At 42.0% G+C, this 20,139-nt stretch overlaps 1 protein-coding gene across 1 annotated transcript in view; it reads right to left on the bottom strand.

Annotated features, from left to right (window-relative positions):
* Positions 1–20,139, bottom strand: part of ZDHHC8 (zinc finger DHHC-type palmitoyltransferase 8) — a 115,556-nt gene that overhangs the window by 18,454 nt on the left and 76,963 nt on the right. Inside the window, exons 2-3 of the mRNA XM_050906619.1 lie at positions 4,899–5,020; positions 453–610 (exon numbers count right to left, since the gene is read on the bottom strand). Of these exons, the coding sequence (XP_050762576.1) occupies positions 453–610; positions 4,899–5,020 (280 nt within the window). The remainder of the gene's footprint in view (positions 1–452; positions 611–4,898; positions 5,021–20,139) is intronic.

Here is a 20,139-nt window from a genome sequence, read left to right as displayed (position 1 = left end):
AGCTCCTCTGTTTGTCCACTAATGTAGGCACCAGTTTGTTCCAAATTAAATGATGAGCCCTAATGTCACACATGACAAGCTACAATGGTTCACCCTAAATTTCCTGCTCTCCTGAACTCTGCCTCTGCATCAACTCTTCCATTCACCCCTTTTTTACATGCACGATCTCTTAGCTACTTCAAGGAAGACATAGCCAGCATTATAAATTTTTATTCTAATTATCACTGGCAACAAAGCTGACATCAAACATTATTGCATATGTAACATACATCATAACTGAGGGCTATGTTTCAAATGGTACTAATTAGTAAGAGTCCATCAACAAAGCTACAGCTGGGAACTTCCAAGAACGGAAATACTGGGGGAAGCACCCAACTGCATGTTTCCAGTAGTATGTGCAACCCCATCACTGAGGCAAAGCCAACAGATCACGCAATCAACAGAACTGTTACCTCAACACAGTTGTCACAGACGCTGCAGTGAGAGCAGCGTGGAGGACGGTAGAAGTGGCAGGTGGCACACCATTTCATCCGTACTTGGATTCCTTTAATCTCCACATTCTTGTAGAGTGGAGCTCGGAAGTCGTCATCTTTATCTTCATCTTCATCTGCTGCTCAATGCAAAACTATAAGTTAGTGGAAATAACAGAGGGTAAAGATAAAAGAGCTAATCCAGTCAGTGCCTTGGATACAGGGGCACTGCACATGCTCTTGGGCTTGTCAGAGAAATAACAGAGTGGTGGAAGTGATGGACTGTCAGAACAGGTTGTCCGGGCTGCAGAACACTTCAGTGATCAGGGCTCATTTTAGCACCCTCCCATAGGAGTGCCGTGCTGCCTTACTAACCAGCCCCTGGACAAAGAGAAGTCTTTGAGTCTTAGCCAGCATTTACAACCAGGATGAATAAGATGAGCTGCAAACTAGAGTCAAAGAGGGGATGGAAATCACCCAAGCCCTTGTTGCGAGAATTTCTGCTGCATGCATTTGGGATTAATTCAATGTTAGCCTACCAGCACATAAAGTGAAAGAAATTACATTGACAGATATTAGAAGAAGGTTGCACTAGCTCAAACCCCAAAATCAACCCAGATGACCCTGAGGGCCGATTTGTTCAGCACTCTAGTGTCAGCTCACAATCATCCCAAAGACCTGTTACTCCAGGGAGTCTGATGCCACAGTGGGATATACCATTCTAAAGTAATATGTGTGCCCACGACAAGCCCTTGCACCAGTGCTTACTTCTTTATAGTATATGCCATGCTCACCTATTCATAGCATACCCAGAATGCTCTTGCTCTAATAACAGTACATAACTGGGAAGATCTCACCTCTCTCAAAGGCAGCATGGTCTACTGATCTGAGCATAGGACTGGGAGTCAGGAAGTCCTGTATTCTAATTTTCTCACTCTGTGGCCTTGAGCTAGTCATTTAGCCTCTCTTTGCCGTTAGTAAGATGAGGATGACAATATCGCAGTCATCTCATTAGGGACAACACGGAGGGCAGATCATCTCAGCTAAGCACTGCCCTGTTTAAGAAAAGAGGCCATTTAAAAATAAATGCACAAAATAAAAGCCAGTCTATAATAGACAAATATATACTGGGAAGAAAAGGAAAAAAATGAGAATGACGTTCATGAAAGTTCATCTTTTATTCTAGATTCCTGTGATCGATCTTTGTTTCCTTTTGACAGAGAAAAATCTAAGAAATTCATATATATTTAACACCTGGTTAAACATTATAGTGCAGCTGGCATTGGTTGACTGGCTCCAAATCAGGTGGAATTTGATAATATTGTCCCAGCGGGGCATCAATCACTGTCATTTAGTTCTATATTAAATCTTCTCTACATGTGTTATCACGATCCAATTTCCATTGACTTCAGAAGGAGTTTCTCCCTTCACTTAGATAAGCTTGGGATCTGGCTCAGCTACAGTATTTACCTTGCAAGAGTATTCTCTGGATTAACCTTTGTGCGTGGAAGCAGAGTGCTGTACTGGCACCATTCTCCATAATTTTCTTTCATAACTAGTCAGTGGGACTCTTAGTGAGAGCTAGACTCTAAATCCCTTAGGCACTTCTATAAATACAATCTGTAGGTTCTTCAATATTATTATAAACTAGCCCATGCTGTGTAACACATGTGGGCATATGAAAACAAGACACTAGAACAGTCAAACTATTTAAGCTTTTCTAAAAACACTGACTATGCAGACAAAAAGTCTGGACATTGTATATACCTACATGCATATAAACACATTACTCTTGCAGAATTGACACCTACTTGAAGAGTTTCTATGAAATAGATTCACGTCAAAAATACTGGAAGCCAGTTTGTAGCTGGTATCTATAATCAGCCAGCAAAGAACATTGACAGTCTCAACCCAGACTGTAAATCAGATTGTCAGCGTAGCCCCAATTTCAGTGACTTAATACTTCCTTTCCTTCTCATTCATTTTGGTGTATTACTGGCAACTCACTCGCACAGAGCCAATCCTGATTCATACCAGAAACATTCAGAGAGCCAACAAATTAAAAAATGATTCAAAAATGAGTAATGGATCTGGGAGTTTGATTCAGGCCCTCTTCAACAATACAAGAGTGAGCTGGGTTTACTTCCCCCATAGCCCAAGTTCTATCTGCCAGAGAACCTGTAAGCCTATACGATATAGCTAGAAATGTGTTTATTTCCAGCTTTCAGTGATCAGAGCAGAAGAATGGATTGGCAGAGGAATGTATCTTACTACACAGATTCTCATACTCTGATCCACTGACACAGGGCAGCCAAGTCTCGTGTTTTTATAACATATCTTATGATTTTTCGTGGCTTCCTTAAAGGAATCATGTGATTTCATTAAAATCTCAGCTTTTGTATTGCTTATTTGTTGTTTTGGTTTTGAAGTAAATTTGTGACTATCAGAAATGTGCTAAGAAGCTTGAAAACCAAGAAGACTAAACCTAATTTCAATAACAGAAAGCAAATGGATCTATTGTGTGTTCATTTTAAATGACTCCTACAATTTTTGAACTCCTTGCGCTGGCAGCTCTGAGGGCGGCGTGGGGTGGTGATAGCTTTTTTCACATGCACACTTGTGATCTGAAATAACATCTGCTCCTCTTTCCTCCCAGCACTGGTATTTATAGTCTTTTCCATCTTATCTTTTCCTTATCAGTTTGCTTCCTTCTCTCATCTAAACTCCTACTGCATCACTTTCTTCCAGGATGACTTCCATCCCTTTTCTCACCCTTTCCCCACTCCCCTTGCTCCCAGCCTCTTGCAGACCAAGCACAGGCACAGCATAGAGATATAAGGCCAAGGCCACAAATGAAGAGAAAGAGACAGAAGAAAGGCGAGCTGTAGGAACTCCTCCTCTTCCTGCTTTGCTCCTGACTCCCTTGTGTTAAGGGAGATGGGAAGGGAGGGAAGTTGATGGGAAAGTTTCAAAGTTTCTATTTGATCTTCCTGTGTGTTTCTCCTTTAAATGCAAAGTCCAAAATAAAGAACCCGTTTGCAAAAGGAAGTTAGAGAAGTGCAAAGGAAGGTATGAATTTACAATACACTCAGTACTGATCACTCACAGGCCATGGTGAGCACCGGCTCCAGGCTCCAGTCTGAGAGAACTATGTTGCACAAAGCTATTAGATTCCCAGACTGAGATTTTCAAAACTGAACAACTTTTTTCCAGTTCTCCTCCCACTGAAGGCAAAGAGCATGGATGCTTTTGATAACCTCCCACCCAAAGCATGTTTAACCACTGCTATCTCTGCTGAGATGGAAGAACGAAAAAGTCCAGGAAACTCGTGAAAGTGCTTAAGCTCTTTTGAAAATCTCACTAGCACCTATTTGTACCTTTAAGCACCTAAACACGCCGTCACTTAATCTTGCACAAATGACTGAATTTTGCCTTTGCCTTAGTTTGCCTTTACACACAATTATTTCCTTAACTGGAGTGCTGCAACACTTAATCAGGGGTTCAAAAGCTTCAGCTGAAAGGAATAGTAGACAGATGCTCATCATTATACCCTGCAACCTGGAGAAACCTGGCACTTGCTATTCAGGGAAGCCAGCAGGACAGGTACCTTGTTCTTGTCAGGTAGCAATTCAAAATAGATATTGAATTCAGTGAATAGAGGTGAGAAAGCACAGCTTGCAGAGCGCACAGATCCACTGGTTTAGCAAGACTGCCTAGAGCAGTCTATGCTTGCAAACTGCATGTGAATAATTATTGGAAGACGGATAAAATTAGGTGATAATTCTCTCATTAGGATGTGTTAAAGAGATAGCTGCACTGTGGTTCTCATTACAAAAGCTGAGCGATCTTTATCCTATTTAATCAGCTGTGAATCAGTACTAATTTAAGCAGGCATTTCTTTCTAAATGTATACATTTTTAGACACTCTAAGGCAAGCCTTAATCATTATTTTTTTTAGCGTTCAATGCTTTTGCATTTGTTTTAAGGCTTTTTGGAAGGTCTGGTTTGACGAAGCTGTTTCAGAAAGTTTAGCCTCTCCCCTCCACCATGCTCTGCTACCTATTGTGAAGACAGTGACTCAAATCCAATGTGCCAGCATGACACAGGGGATGGCAATCGCAATCACATCAGTCAGGAGAGCTACTCAAGGAGAACCATTCTACGCAACCCTGTGCCCTTGACTGCCAGTCTGAGCAAGTGCAAGGACAACTGACACCTCCTAGCTCAGAAAAGAGATGGAGAGTATCCAGCATTTCACTACCATCCCACCTCTACTGCCAGCTGAGTATAATAAATAAATAAATAAAGTCTGCAAGAAAGAATACCAGAAAAAAGGGGATTAGTTCAGCAAACAGCATATTTAGATACCTGACACCTCCTTTGCTTGGGTTTTCAAATCCCCCCCACAACAGTCCCATTCTCTGTTACCTCGTGGGAAAACTCCAGGGTCCATGAAAGTTGCCATGCTGAAGTTTGCCAGTACAAACAAGAACACGAGCCCATTGTACACTGGGATGGCTGGGGAGATGGCTTTTGTCAACCAGGGGCACCTGTGGAGAAGAAAAGTTATAGGTAAGGGCTCTTTCGGCTGTAACACGTAGTTTCTTGCCATTCACCATCATCACATAGAGAAGTAGTCTCATCCCCTCCCCACCAGCCATGCAGCAAGGCTGAATTTGCAATTTAACAACAGAAATTTCCATAGAGCCAGTTTCAGTGATCTAAAGTACACTGCAGACACCCTCTGTAAAGCTGCTTTCTTCCATAGCACAGAAAGCACCAATTGTTCACATGGTTCATAGGGCTTTGCAACCCTATTGAATTATTTGCAACCTGGCATTTTGCTTCTCTGTGTAAAAGCTTCATTCCATTGTTGCATTTCTGTTTACCTTCTATATAGTCTTGTTGTAGTTGGTGTTACTTCCAATTTTCACCGGCATAAAGCAGAATAGGATTCTTAAACCACTGATCTCCATAGCAGGTACAAAGAGAAGCACGCTCACTTCTCACTGCGCTTCCCTGAGTGCTTTTCAACTCCAAATAACACTCAGAACCAACACTACAAAACCTCTCCTTCGGGGAAAGTTTAGTCAGACCGAGCATGGGCTCTGCAGGTGTCAGCAGAATGTAAAAATGCAATATCGAAAAGAAAGTGGGTGGCATCTGCCACATGAACATTTTTCAGAAACACCGGAAAGGCTTGCTGCCCACCTGGCAAACGTAACTGAGAGGAACTGAAGATAAAGGGTAAAGGAGAAAAAGTAGGAGACTTTGGAAAGAGTATGGAGAAATGTCTGTTAGTTATAGGAAAATTGTTCTAGCTGCAAAGAAGAACACTTTCCACCAGCAGAGGAGGGCAGGACCACCGCAGAAAACAGCCTGTCTTACAGGCAACTTTACCCAATAAAAAGCAGGGTTTATTCACTCAGCCATTTACAGCCTCTCTAAAGCTTATCTCTAAACACTAGATCAAATCTACTTCTTTGTTCTGCGTAAAGAGGTTTCCTGTTATAGGGTTGCTGAGGGGAAAAATCTGAGCAATCATCTCATGAATCTTGCAAATACAAGTAAGGAAAAATGTAGGACAAAGAATTTCTTTGAACAAAGTAAGACCCCTGACTGACTGGCTCCTTAGATTTCCACCTGCCTTGACAGCCAGGGACTCCTCCAAAGCTGCTAAGCAGACAGCCATTCAGCAGCAATATCTTGCTGCCATTCGCAGAAATCATACATTGGCCCACATATTCTGGATTGTATTTTGCCTGAATTACATCTGCGGTGGAATCTGGTTATCTGCCAGGCTGAAGCCTGTGGAGAGAAAGAAAAAACAACAACAACCAACCAGCCTTCTCCCAAATCTAATTCGCACTGGTTTTGCTACCGATATGCTGTTTTGAGCAGCTGAGAATGGTGTTATTGACCTTGAAGGGACACTGTTAAACATGCTCTTGTGGCCAGCATTAGAAGGGCACCACATTTTCTCCTCCCATTTCTTTGTGAGCAGGCAGGAAGAGATTGTTTTGCGCTCCCATCCTCTTCAGAGACAGGCTTGTAACATTGCACTGCTGCAAACTGCTTTTAAAAGGTCCTTTCCTTGTGTGTGCTTCAATCAGCCTGGCCTAGAGTGAGTAAAAGATGGACAAATCCTACCCAGGGTGAATGAACTGTAAAGCCAACAGCAAGATATGTCCGTGGCTGGGGCCAAACCTCCAGGCTGACTAGGGGAGAAGGAAAAAATAAATCTTCTCTACTTGAGTAAGGATGCTTTGCTGTAGCCCACAGAGGAGGAGCAGAAGCATGGGGTTTCTTCTGGGACTGGTCTTAGCAGGGAAAGGCCCAGGAAATTACCACCTATTAAGAGAATAGAAAAGGGCTGAGAGTTCAGTGGAGGAGAGCTGAATTTCTCTGTGTTGCTCTTGCATTTGGGATCTCATCCAGGTGGTTGTGGAGCTTGGGTAAAGGAGCAGGTCTTGTAGAAGAGAAAGCTGATGGAGATGAACTAGCTCAGACAGACCCAGCTGAAGACAGCTTGACTCCATGAGGGACCCTAAGACCCTTACATTTCCCAGGAGGTGGAACTTCAACATGCAGTGAGGTCATACTGACTTGCTGCCATGCTCAGTTTTCCTCAAAGCAGCTGTTGATGACTGAAAACCAAGGCAAGGCAGAAGTTTCTCACTTGCTGTGAAATGTGCCACAGTGACCTTGCCAAGCAAGCTGCAGGCCTGTCACTAACAGTTTCTGCCAGATCCTTTGGAGGAAAGCAAAAGAAATCCTGAAATAAGCAGTTACAGAATGAATTCTACCCAGGGAAGGGTTCTTCCCTCTAAATTGCAGTAAAATTAGATTCAGTAATGGGCATGACTGACTTCATTTCTTCCCATGAAGAAATTGCCTACACAGAGAAAGATTACGAAGTTACCCATTGCTTGTCAAGCATGGAGGAGAGATTTCCTTAGCAGTAAAGTCAAGTAAGCCGGCAAATAAAGGGACAGGAAACTCTTTCTTACAGATAACTAGTTACTCAGAACAAGATTATAATGAGAGAGACTGTCTCAGATGATGAATGTAAGCATTTGTTAACATTCTCATTTGTGATTTACTTTGTCATGTTCCCAACAAATACATCAAAATACGAGGAAACACTTTAGCCATAAGCTAAAGCGAACAGCTCATTTAGTGGGTAAATAGTGTATCTGAAAATACTTCATGAAAGTTGAAATAAAGGATAGAGTGAGTCATTGTACATATTAGCCAGAAGATCTGTTCACAATCCTTCTATTTTTTTCTTCCCAGAATCTTTATGCAGCATCACAGATTACACAAAATTAGATGGGACAAAAGGGGCCTCATTTGTAAACTAGACTGACCGATAAAAACAGATGTGGAGATCAAATCCTGGCTCGTAACTGTGAAAAGGTCTGAAAAAGAAAATAAAATTGCTACTAGGATTCCCCAAAAATGATGCATCCTCCTTGTCCCTCTCCCCTAATGCACACATAATTTTAGGCAAAGTAACAGAAATTCTAATCCAAGTCTGGCAGGTTGTTTTATCACTAATCCATCATGCAAAAGTCTGGCTTCTGACCCTCTGCACTCTCTGCCTCAAGAAGGAAGCTGCAGAAATGTTTGAGTCAGACCTGTAGTGAGTTTCTTTTTACTTTGTGCATATCCTCTCTCCAGGAGATCTCCTTCCAGCAGCAATAATGCCGATCTATGGGACAAATCTAGCTGAACTTTTCAGTTGCTTCTTCTAACAGAAGTTGTTATGAATCTAGATAAACAACACATGGATTCAAAGCTTTCTTTGTTTGGTGAACCCAAAATTTCAAGAGCCTACACTCTTGTGTCTTCAACTCATCTCACAGTAGAATTATACAGCATGAAGGGCACCACAAATTTTATAGGGTCATATAAATTAAGTAGAGCCAAGAGCAGTGTATAGGCCCCTAATGGAGCACCACCACCAGATTTTTCTGAGAGAAAAACTAAACCCCAAGATTTCTGATGTGCACTGACATGTAGGAGCAAAAACGCCAAGTCCTAACCCAGAGCTTTTCTATTACAGCTTCATTATTGTCAAAGAAAGCTGTACCCTTTGTGTTTGCTGGAGCACCTGCAGGACCACAGTCATTGCAGAGGTCAAAAGCAATATCCTTGGACCACTGAAAAGTTAAGTGATGGAACACAGCACCAGATGTGCTATGACTTGCTTTTTGCATAAGCAGCTAGACATGCCTCACCTGGCCTATCTACAGCTCAGAAGACTCTCTGTTCCCCATGGCCATTATTCCTCACTGCACAATCAATGTTTAAGTTCAAGGTAGATGTGAAAATAAATGTACGATGGGTGCTCTATTCCAAGTTAGTTTGGATCCCTCACTGGAACCAGGAGACCTGATGCATAATATTGCTACTGTTGCAGGTACCAGCCATGCTACATCAAGAACTGCTCAGGAGAGAAACCTTCAATGGTTTTGTTTACTGTAGAAATTAAGAGCCAGCACACGCCACCGTGGCATACTAGAGATAATTACGGATCTCAAATTCTTCTGAATGAGGCACACAATTACACAGGCAGCATTTTCCTCATAATTATACTTCTCTGACATAGAGTGATTCTGCTCATAAGTCAGAGGAGAGTAATTCAGGGTGACAGATTTAATCTCATTTATCCTATTTGCTCTTGAAACCCTATCCTAACAAAATGGAAAGTTAAAAAGATTAACAAGTAGGATCACACAACTTGCTAGGTGTCAGATAGACTTATGCATCATCAGCTGCCTTCCTCTGCTAAATTAAACAACAAATAATCCTTTCTGCTTTTTTGCTTGGTGCTTTGTAGCAAGATATGTTTGTGTCTTATAATTATAGTTCACCTATAATTAAGTAATTGAATAGGACGTTTTTCTTGAATCCTGCTCTAAATTAAGATTTGGTGTTTTCATTAAAACCTTACACATATTTAGAGAGGCAGTAGGCCACAGAGGACGGAGCCTGGGATTTCAAGAACCAGGTTTTAGTCTTGGCTCTGACATTGGCTTGCAGAGTGACTGAAAGCCATCTGCTTCCCCCCTCCGCCCCAGATCAGGGCTTTTGCAAATGAGACGCAAACTACTGACAGACCATCTTCCCCGATGCAGGACAGAGAAGGGATGACCTTTGATTTTGCAAATCTCAAAGCGTCTCTGTTAGGGCCAGGCTGGTAGCCCTGGTGTTCGCTTCCCTGGAGCCCAGCCCCGGGCACTCACCACCATCTCCTGAACTGGGCAGGGGTGGGGCACAGCACTCTTGCTGACGGGCTGTTGTGTGAGGATGTGTCTGTGATTTACCTAGTAACCAAGGCCAGTGGTTCATTTTACACTCTGCTTGGAGCACAACAAGCACGTACGTGCACAGGCTCCCTCACGGTGCTGGGTGCCTGGAGGCCAGAGATGAGGAGCAGAACATGGAGCTGGATGCTACAACCCTCCTCTTTCTAACAGAAAGACAGTGAAATCTGCTTGTGTAGTGCCCAGAGAAGATGTGGGAAACTCAAGAGTGCAGACAGGCACCCAAACTTTGGATATTTACCCAGACCTAATAAGAAGACCTCGAGGACTGTCTATCTGACTGCTCAGCTGCACCTAATATTTGATCTGAGATTACCACACATCCTTCCCCTCAGTCTCAAACAGAGGGCTGATATGCAACAAAACAATTTATTTCTGCACAAATCACAAGGCATGGGTTTATAACACGGAAAAGAAAGCATCTCTTAAATTGAATCAACTTCTTCCACCATTAGAGTGCTAAAACAGTAATATGAAATAGCTGATTCAGTGCATGCAAGTAGAAGCAGCTCAGTGAAGTAGGGACTAATTAGATAAGAGGGATTAACAAGCAAACATAATTTGACTAAGCACTGGTACTAATTTCACTGAAAACTTTCAAACTGTGTCCATAAGCCTGTAGCAGCCTGTCCTGGTTTGATTCCTCTCTAAGAGTTTCTAGCCAAACCCTGCCTATTAAGAACATGTACCAATTTGTGTACTGTAAAATCCATGTAAACAATTTCTAATGATCACCAGATCTGACCAAAGATTTAACATTTCTAACGTTACCCTGATATCCAGCAACCCTGGGAGCTGGACCCAGCATCCTGGGCTGCCCTAAAGCTGCCCCACCCCGAAAGGCACAACAGTCTGGATGGCTGAGATGATATGTCAGAGGTGAGACAGGTACACAGAGGTGAAAGTCCTCCTAATCCAGCACTGTACCAGCTGGACCATCAATGAAAGGGCTATCAACTGACTGATTCTGAACACCTACATTTTAGAAGAATTTAGAATTAGATGTAAACATTGTACATTAAAGCCCATTCCACCAGTGTGAATGCAGGACAGAAAAGGTGCAAGACAGCACCCTGAAAGCTGTACACTGCCCAGTCTGAGCCACAGAGCAGAGAAGAGCAGAGCTCTCAGCCTTTAGCAGTGAAAATCTAACACATTTCTCACGTATCCCAGTCTGGGCGAGATTTTTCCATTTATATGCTCTTTCCTACCCTGAAATCACAGAAAAGTACCTTTCTGGAATAGTAACAGAAGAAAAAAAAAATGCTCATTTTCCATTTTTTGTCACTACCAAAGATAGCTTGGAGATTACTGTACATCTAAAAATATTTTCCAAGGTGCTAAGACATCTGTAGGTTTAACAAGGCATCGCTGGAAACAGTCAGGAGAGAATGTATCTGAGTGTCATAACCAACATGAAAGAGAATGGCAGGTCTCGTGAAAATAGCAGCAGATTCAAGATAGCCAGGTCCTTTGCTCAGCTCTGCCACATCAGATTTTGATAAATGAACTAATTTCTGCACCATATCTTACTCACTGGCAAGACTGCAGATAATATATTGTTACCATAGCACTACACCCTCACTGTGAGTACAGCAGTTGTACTGATAGAAAGTGATATCAAAGTAAAGGATAACAAATCCGAATGTTACATAAAAATGGGAAAAGGAGAAGTAAATACTGGAGAATTTACTACTGACAAACAGAAATTGATGAGAGCTGAGCACCACATGGAACAGCTCATGCTGGTGATAAGTGGGAAATACCAAAACATCTACCCTGGGTTTCCAGGTGCAGTTATCCATCACAAGAGGCAAAAAATCCCCCCAAACCCTACCACCAAAACCCTCATGAATTTCATGAGCCCCTTTCTAACTGAAATATAGCTGAACACTAGAGACAGAGGTTCAAATCCATCACCTGCTTAACTGTGTTTAATTATTCACAAGAAATGTGCTGGGCTGAAATTCACTCAGGTTTAACAAGCGCTGATGGGGTTTCGGTGAACTTTCCATTACACCCTGGACTCCATCCAAAGGCTAGTGGTTCATGTCTGGCAATGTACAGATCAGAGGAGCTAAATCAATTAAAAAGTCAACTTGAGATATAATGGTCCTTGGTGAAAAGTCTTATCTGGGCCATACATCACCCCCAAAGTAAAATACACTCTACCCTTTTCACAAAACTGCTTGAAAGCTCTGGAACATGTTCCCTTCCTCCCTTTTTAAACAGTCTCCAAGTATCTGAGAAAAGACACTATTGTCATGTGAATTGAGGTGGGAGAAATATAGAGAAGGAGCAAGATTACCAATAACCAATTCTGAGTGAGACAACCACAGGGGTAAACATATCCATCATCACCCTCAAGTTCAGAAGCCATCCAGCCATCCCAGACCTATTGCACAGGCACAGATTGACCCTGCAGCCAGTGGGCAGGACATACTCTTATGAGCTACACACACAATGTGACTTTACATCGTGTGCACAGTGAGCAGACAGTGCTGGACTCAATGCACATGCTTTGCAGAGATGCTCTCTGCATGCTCAGTAGCTGCTGGGAGCCCAGACACCTGGTAGAGCACCCATAAAAGTAGCAAAGACATCGGTTACTGCTGGGAGCTGCATTCAGTTGCTCACAGCAGCAGGGCTTGGGCAGGCAGAGGCTGGGCTCATTTCCAAATACAGATCAAACCAGCAAAATCCTTCTCTACACAGTGCTTTGAAATTTGCGTTGTCCTGCAGTGAATTAAGGACCTACACAGAGACGGTTAGCACTTACTGACATATATGAAAGCCCAGGACAGAGTTTTTGTTTTGACATACTTGTAAAGGAATATGCTATAAGTAGCATCACTTGAAATGCCCAGCTTTTTATTTGCACCTCAAATTGAAGGCATTCATTGCACATTGATTCTAGGGTATATATAGGCTGGATTTCAGAGTACACAATAACATTTTTATATTAGGAGGATAACGCTCACATCAAAGTGAGACCATAGGTCTTCACGACGCTTCAAGCATCTAAAGGGCTGCAAGCAGAGTCACCCTGAGCAGCAGTAAACCCTCTGGTGCCTCATGGAAAGGAGCCGATTGCCAGTGCATGGGCAAATCAGAGCGGACTCAGCGCAGGTTACAGAGCGAGCACACAGATCCAGAGACAAACCCCCTTATGTGAAGCTCCTGGGTTTGCTTTCTCAGGCCTGGACTTTGCAAAGCCTAAAATGCCATGCAAGCTGGAAGAGGCAAGGACAAGTGTAATCCAGGGCTTCTCAAACATTGCACCAACTTTGTATCAGTACCATGCTGAGCAGCTGGAACCGAATCCCACTTTTTCCAGCAGCTAATAAGAGAGCTGAGTGTATGGGTGGTCTTTGGGTCATGACAGAAGAGGACAGTAAGAAGTCACTGCAAAATAACCACAGCAGGAGACACACTAGTTGCCCTGTCACACTGAAAGTTTTAAATCCATTTGGTTAGAAAAAGAAGGAACTGCTGCCCAGTAACATTCCTTTGCAATTCTGTCTGCATATGGCTGGCCACCAGCATCTCTGTACTGCAACAGCTGAATGACTTCCAGCCTATTCCAAAATTCACATAAGGGAATTATCAAGCCGCAGAAACCTTGCTAAATGGGAAATCGGAGAATTACCTCCAAAAGATGCTGTATGAACCAATAACTTATAACACAGCTGAGTTCTCAATGCATGTGGCTGCACTGCCCTCAGTCTGTGCTCCTGTGTGCACCATTTCCAGCAATAATCACAGTCCAGCTGCCCAGCACCGTGTCCAAGGAGGTCGAAAGATACTTCACAGTGTCTGAAAGCGATACACGTGCTACACAAGCTGAGTTTTTCTGAGCATTTTCGAAGATGCCATGTGGAATGCAAACTTGTGCTTCTAATTTGTAAACATCAGAATTATTAAATTAATGCCACATCTGCTATAGCAGTGCTAAAAAGAGGCAGCCCCTCATCTTGAGTCCACCAGAGTCCCATTTCATTGAGTAATGAAGAACACAGTTTATTTGGGTTTTATACCACTAGTGACCCTCGTGATCTTCCAGACCTCTCAGCAATCTGTAACCCAAGTTTTTGTTGGATAGATGGAATTGCACTTGCCAGATCCCATGCCTCTCTGATGGCAAAAATGCACAGGATAGCTCCTCCCTGACTGAGGGCTGTTCTCCAGTGTTTCCCCTGTTGCCCTCATCCTTGTCAATACACGCATTAATCCACCAGCAATGCAGAAAGGTGAGGTGGGCTGCTCCTACAGAGTTGCTTTTTAAACTGCGTTCAAATTACCAGCAGCCTAATTCAGACACACTTGAGGTGATCCCAGCTACTGGCACAGAAGGATTTGTACAGACTTTGCTCACTGTATTCCCCAACAATATACTGGCAGAACACATCTAATACACATTCAGTGTTTGAATTAAGGAGATAGTGGTCTGGTGGAATCAAGGTAGCTCATTATAAGTATGCTGTGATGAGAAAGAGAAACAGGTAAAGAAATATGAGATAAGGAGGGCGGTGGTGACATCAGTGAAAAGATACAGTCTATATTACCCTTGTTGAAAAGTTAATTTGACTTTTTAGATACTCCTTTTCCACGTGAGTTCAGTAGAAAGAAATTAAATTTCACAAGATACCATCCCTTTACAGCTACTGGAGAAATTATTTAACTAAAAGACAGCATCTATTAGATTAAAGTATGTGCCACTTAAATTAACAATGAGCCAATATGCATAAGTGCCATATGCACTGCTTTTTGCAGTGCTGGGGCAGCTAGAGAGACTTGTACAAAGGAGGGGAAGGAAAATCCTGTGAGGCTGGTAATAGCAATTAAATTTCTTCCATGACTTGAGAGAGCTGTTCAGGAAATTTACAACTAATTAAGACCAGAGGTTCTTGCAGACTTGTCTGGATCATGTATTGCCTTTGAAATCAGGAAACAATACCTGTCCATGGCCTGAATAACATGCTTCAGAGCTGCTACGCAAGTTCTTTTATCTATGCAATAGCTTGCTTATGCAGGGAAAGGAAGCCAGTCCTAATCTGAACCCTCATTTGAAGATTTCTAAACACATATGCAGCAAAATTACTGCAGTTATTGCAAGGTTTCCCTGTATGAACCAGAAAGATTAGGGACTTCATATTTTACAGAAGAGATGAACAAAACAAAGAGATAGAGGTACCTCTATTGCAAATAGATACAGAAGATAGGGTAGAAAGTGTAAACATTCTCATATATCAAGTACTGGAGCAAATATATAATAATAAAACAAAAGCCTCTCTTAGAATCCCATCTTTAATTTCCCTCTGGAATATCCTCCCAAAGGGGTTTTATGGAAACCTGAACTGCGAGCGTGACATTTATATACCTTATTCTCACTACACTGAAAAAGAACATTTGCACAGCTGGTATGAGGGGCCCCTAATATACTAAGACTTTAAGCGGGGGGGGGGGGGGGGGGGGGGGGGGGGGTGTCAAAATTACTTTAGCTGAGATTTAAGAAAAGAAAAATGCAAGAGACCTTCATGTTTCAACGTATAAAACAAACTTTGCATTTGGGAAGAACGTGCCCCTGTGGCCACCTGCTTTGGGACGTTTTACCCCTTCTCAAGCCACCAGCTGGTACCAGCCACCTCTCAAGACAGGACATCAGAGGAGAATCATCAGTGATTCAGTCTATTTTGGCAACACCTTTAATCATAAACTGGAACAGACCTAACAACTATGGCCAAGGTAACAAAACAGAATAGGACAGATCATCCAATTCAGCACCCTGCTATCACAGACCCCAGGCGTACCACCTCACCCAGCCATGCACTGTTCTGAAACCAAGCAACATTTTATACACCAAGTCTTTTCTCTGCAGGATGGATGCCAGCAACAGCAGGGCAGGATTGGGGTCCTCCCAAACCAGTTCACAGCCCGTTTCTGCTGTAGAACTGGGACTGTTTTGGGACACAAGGACACAGCTGACAAATCCTCGTTTCTTCCAGCAGAGGGTAGTGGGACACACAAGCCAGCAAGCAAATGTGTAGGATTATATTGCAAGCAAGAGATGTATGCAGTTCTAAACAAAACCAAGGGTGCAATAACAATAATAAAACAAAATGACACCGCTTAGGCTGGTGGAAATGTTACAAAACTAAATTAATTCCTCCATTTGCATTCATCAAACGAAGAAACACATCAAACTTCAGCTTGTTCTCATTATCTCCACCCTTCCCCAGTAACATCATCATCTTCATTCCCCTTTCTAGTTTTGGGAAGGGACACCTCCAGGCAGCAGCACGGTCAGAACAGCCTTTTTCTGAACATCTCTACTAGAAATCTGTCTGCTCTTTCCCTCTATGGAGCTATTCTCCTTTCCTTGAGTCTCCCAGAGAAATCACTGAATAACTTTCAGGCTCTGTTTCCTCTTTTCTCCCTCCCATCATCCTGTTGCTAAATTAAATGACCGAGCAGCAACATACATGTCCTCATGCAGCAGAGGAAAACGGTGCTATTGCTGCTTTAATTTGGGTGTGTGGCAATGCAAAGGCATTCTCAGGTGCCTCCACGGGTCTTGCAGCCCATGGGCAGATCTGCAGATAGATGTCCCAGGCTCAGAGGCAAAGGTGACACATGCAGGAGATTCATGGCTGTTCCCATGCACTCTCTCAACAGATACCAAAAAGAGCCACGAAGGTAGAAGCACAGCCACAGTCTTCTCAAACTATTAAATGACTATGACCCCCTGGCTTAGATTAAGCATTTCCAATTTTAACAGCACAAACCAAACCCAAGTCCCAAGCCTCCCCTGCCTGCACATCAATGACTGCAACATCTCTGCGTGCTATCTAACAGGATTAGGGCAGGCTTCTGGAGGCCGCTTCTCCTGCAGGGAAAATCTTATTACAGGACCTATCAAAAACAAAAATGCTTTTGGGGAGCAATAAAAACCTAAAACAATCCACAGCGACTGTCACATTAACAGTAATTTTTTCATTTAAATGATGAAACATAGCATCACCATCTTAGGTCTAAATGTTTCTGTCAGCTTGGACAAAATATAAAGGGAGTCTTCCAATATTTGTTTTGGTGCACAGGTATTCAATTCAGGTTGACAGAAAACAAAATTACTTTGCTTAGAAAACATCCTACGAGACGATAGCATCTTAATTACAGAGACAGGGAAATGGGATTCAGCCTGGTATATAGATTTGTTTCTTGCCAATTCCACTCTAAAGTGCAACAAGGTGGGAATCTCACCAGCAGCCATGATGGCAGGGGGAAGTGTCTTTGCTTTACTTGTGTATTATTTGCTCTACCCCAAACCCCATCATTTTTAAAGATAGAAGAGTAGACTGCTGACATACTGCAGTGGACATAGGGTAGCTGTTTTCCCTACTAATACCTCAGTATTCACTAAAAGCCTATAGGTTTTGTGATTTTGGGGGGGTGTTTTTTTGGAAGAACCACAACGTTATCAGAAAAGGTACAATGATGCTCTGGGCCTGATGAAATAAAAGTCTTCCAACTCTGTTAACATAATTCAGGAACATAAGCCAGGATTACAATTACCTGAGATGCATTAACAAAGCTTAATACACTCCAGAGCCAAAATGGGACAATTAGCAGCTCCTGTACCAAAATAGAAGACTATGGAAATGGCATATGTGTCACCATCTGCTAACGATATGCAATAGGCAAACCAATTCAGGGAAAAAAAAAAAAGAAAAATAAAAAAGAAACTGTTTCTTGATGAAACTTGTTCCCATTTCCAAGAATCAAAGCGAATATTCAGCTTAAGCATTACACTTTCCAGATTCCCAGCTGGGACCAGAATGAGAAGCGTCAAGCATCTTATGATTTAACTGTTGAGAAATTTCCAGGCCAAACTTTCAAGCAAGAGGTTTGGATACAGATCTGAACTGTGGGATGTTTTGTCTGTGGAGTTCTACCATTGCTTCCAATAGCAATAGTTAGCATTAGTATGCGTACTTTTTAAATACCCAGTTGCTCTTGAACTATGCTGAAGTTCATAATTCATGCTTTTTTTCCCTTGATTTAATTTAAAGAGTAGGGACCATTATTCTGCTTTTCAGAAAAATATGAACATTTACTTCTTGCTGAACAGTTGTCACAGTGTAACGAAAATAATTTACTGTTCAGTTTTTCTGAATGAACCCCTTATCCCTCCTGCCCTTCCTCCCTCGAATATTTCCTGAAAATCATATGCCACAAACTAGTTTTGGCTTATACTAGAAAACATCTTAAACTCTGGGATACGGTACTTTCCTTTACATTCCTCTTCAACAGCAGACTCTACCATAATGGTTAGGGGAAACGTGGAGCTGCACATCACAGAACAGCCACAGAGACATAAGCAAAGCTTGCAAAGTTAGAACTGTGCTTTTGTCTCCTTTGATTTGAGGAGGGAAAAATAAATAAATTAAAAAAAAAAAAAATCAGAGTATCCCAGTCACTACGGTCCTTTTCTGAAGTTGTTTTATAAATTTGTTACATAACACCAACAGCTCCAATCTTCCTGGTCTCATATGTCACTGTCAAAATTTTTGGTAGGGATTTTTTTTTTTTTTTTTTTTTAACATGACTACTGGAAAATGCAAGCACAGAGCTACAATTCATATTCTGAAGAAAACTTCGAAAGAAACTCATAACTTCTCAAAATGTAGTACACTGTACCTGACTCCAAAGGGCAATAACATGGTAAAAATGAACCATGTTCTGGGAAGTTAAATCCCTGAAGTACCCTTTGGTGAATATGAAAAGCAATTTCTTTTTCAGAGCCAAAAAGTCCCTTTTTCATGTCTTAATTCCAGGATGCACATCTGAATCCTACAAAAAAATTTTTTTTCACTCACCCACTGGACTAAAAAAGGCTTTTTATTTACCTGAAGAAGTATAGTCAAGTAGTTAGAGTAAGTGACCTGGTCAAGGGTTATTTTTTTACCAGTTTGCCTATATATTCCACAATTCAGCAAATTTTTTACACTGGGAACACCTCACCTTTAACATTAACTGCCCTCCCTCAGCAGCGTTGGGAAGTTTTCCTTTTAAAAGAATACAAAGATATGTCAATAAAGATTAATTGGAAAGTGTTATAGCCAGTCTCAAGAGAAGTTCACCAACTAGGGATAGACACAGATTTACTGAAAGAATGGCTGAAATCAGTGATTATCAGCAACAGACTAGTAAATCCTTAAATCAAGAGATTTACACTGCTGCACATCGGGCATGGAGATGCAGATGTGGAGTGGGGCCCATTCTCTTCCTCATCTTCTATCACAGCAGCCCTCCCAAAGCTTCTCACTTGCAATGTTTATACCTCATTTTCTGACACGCTTACAGGCCTGGTTCCATACACTACAGCTAGGAAAAGAGCCTTTTACATTGTTTGTTCCTCAGGCATGAGTGACACACTCGTTTTATCAGCTCGTCAACATTTGCTGCTCAACATTAAACGTTGGTATCAGCAGGGTTGGTTGTTTTTTTTTTTACAATACCAGATCAATCAAGTAATTGACAAGTTAACAAATCTGTTTGTTTTTCATGGTGCTTTGCTTTGATTTTTTGTAATTAAACAAAAGACTGTTTGGATCCTGCCTTTTCCCTCAAAATGGAGCGCTGCCCATACAGGCACTTAAACTCTGTATTTACTTTCTAAAGCGTCATATTCTCTCTTCTCCCTCCCCATGACAGCTCAAGGCAAACCACAGTCCCTGGGACATCTGGAGGTTGTGGTTTGAATGAATCCTTTCCAGCCATGAACAAAAGCAATCATTTTTGCTGAATTAATGAATACTTAAGACTTGTTAGTATTTATTAATTGCAAAACTCCATGCTTGCAAAGGCTATACAGAAAATAGTCCTCCTTCAAAAGGTTATTAAAAAAGAAAAGCAAAGCTCCATGTTAGTTGTCTCAACTATGCAAGATGAGAAAATGCATCTGCCCTGTGTCTTTAGTAATTGATATGCAGCAGCTCCTTTAGTATTCCTTGCTTCTCTTGAATTCACATAACCATGGCTTTAGTTTCCCAGGGACTTTTTGTGAATGTTGAGGGGAAAAAAAGGCTAGAGAGAATGATATAATTATGCTAAAGATACAGTGAACAGAGCTAGCAAGAAAATGCAAGTATCCTCATTCTGAATAGTAACAGGTGCCAAGACAGCAGAACCCAGCCTTGAACTGGCAATGTTTTAAATTATTCACAATTTGTGCCAGCAAGACAAGGAAGGGGTTAAAGTGAATCCAGAACATCTTAATAGACCTAGAAAAAGCAGAGTCTGTCCAGAGTGTGCTCCCACCAGAGCCTCTGTACCAC

Source organism: Gymnogyps californianus, chromosome 16 (genome assembly GCF_018139145.2).
Source record: "Gymnogyps californianus isolate 813 chromosome 16, ASM1813914v2, whole genome shotgun sequence".
Lineage (NCBI taxonomy): Eukaryota > Metazoa > Chordata > Aves > Accipitriformes > Cathartidae > Gymnogyps > Gymnogyps californianus.
Note: the sequence above shows the minus strand (reverse complement) of the source record. Positions and strands in the feature narration are given on the sequence as shown.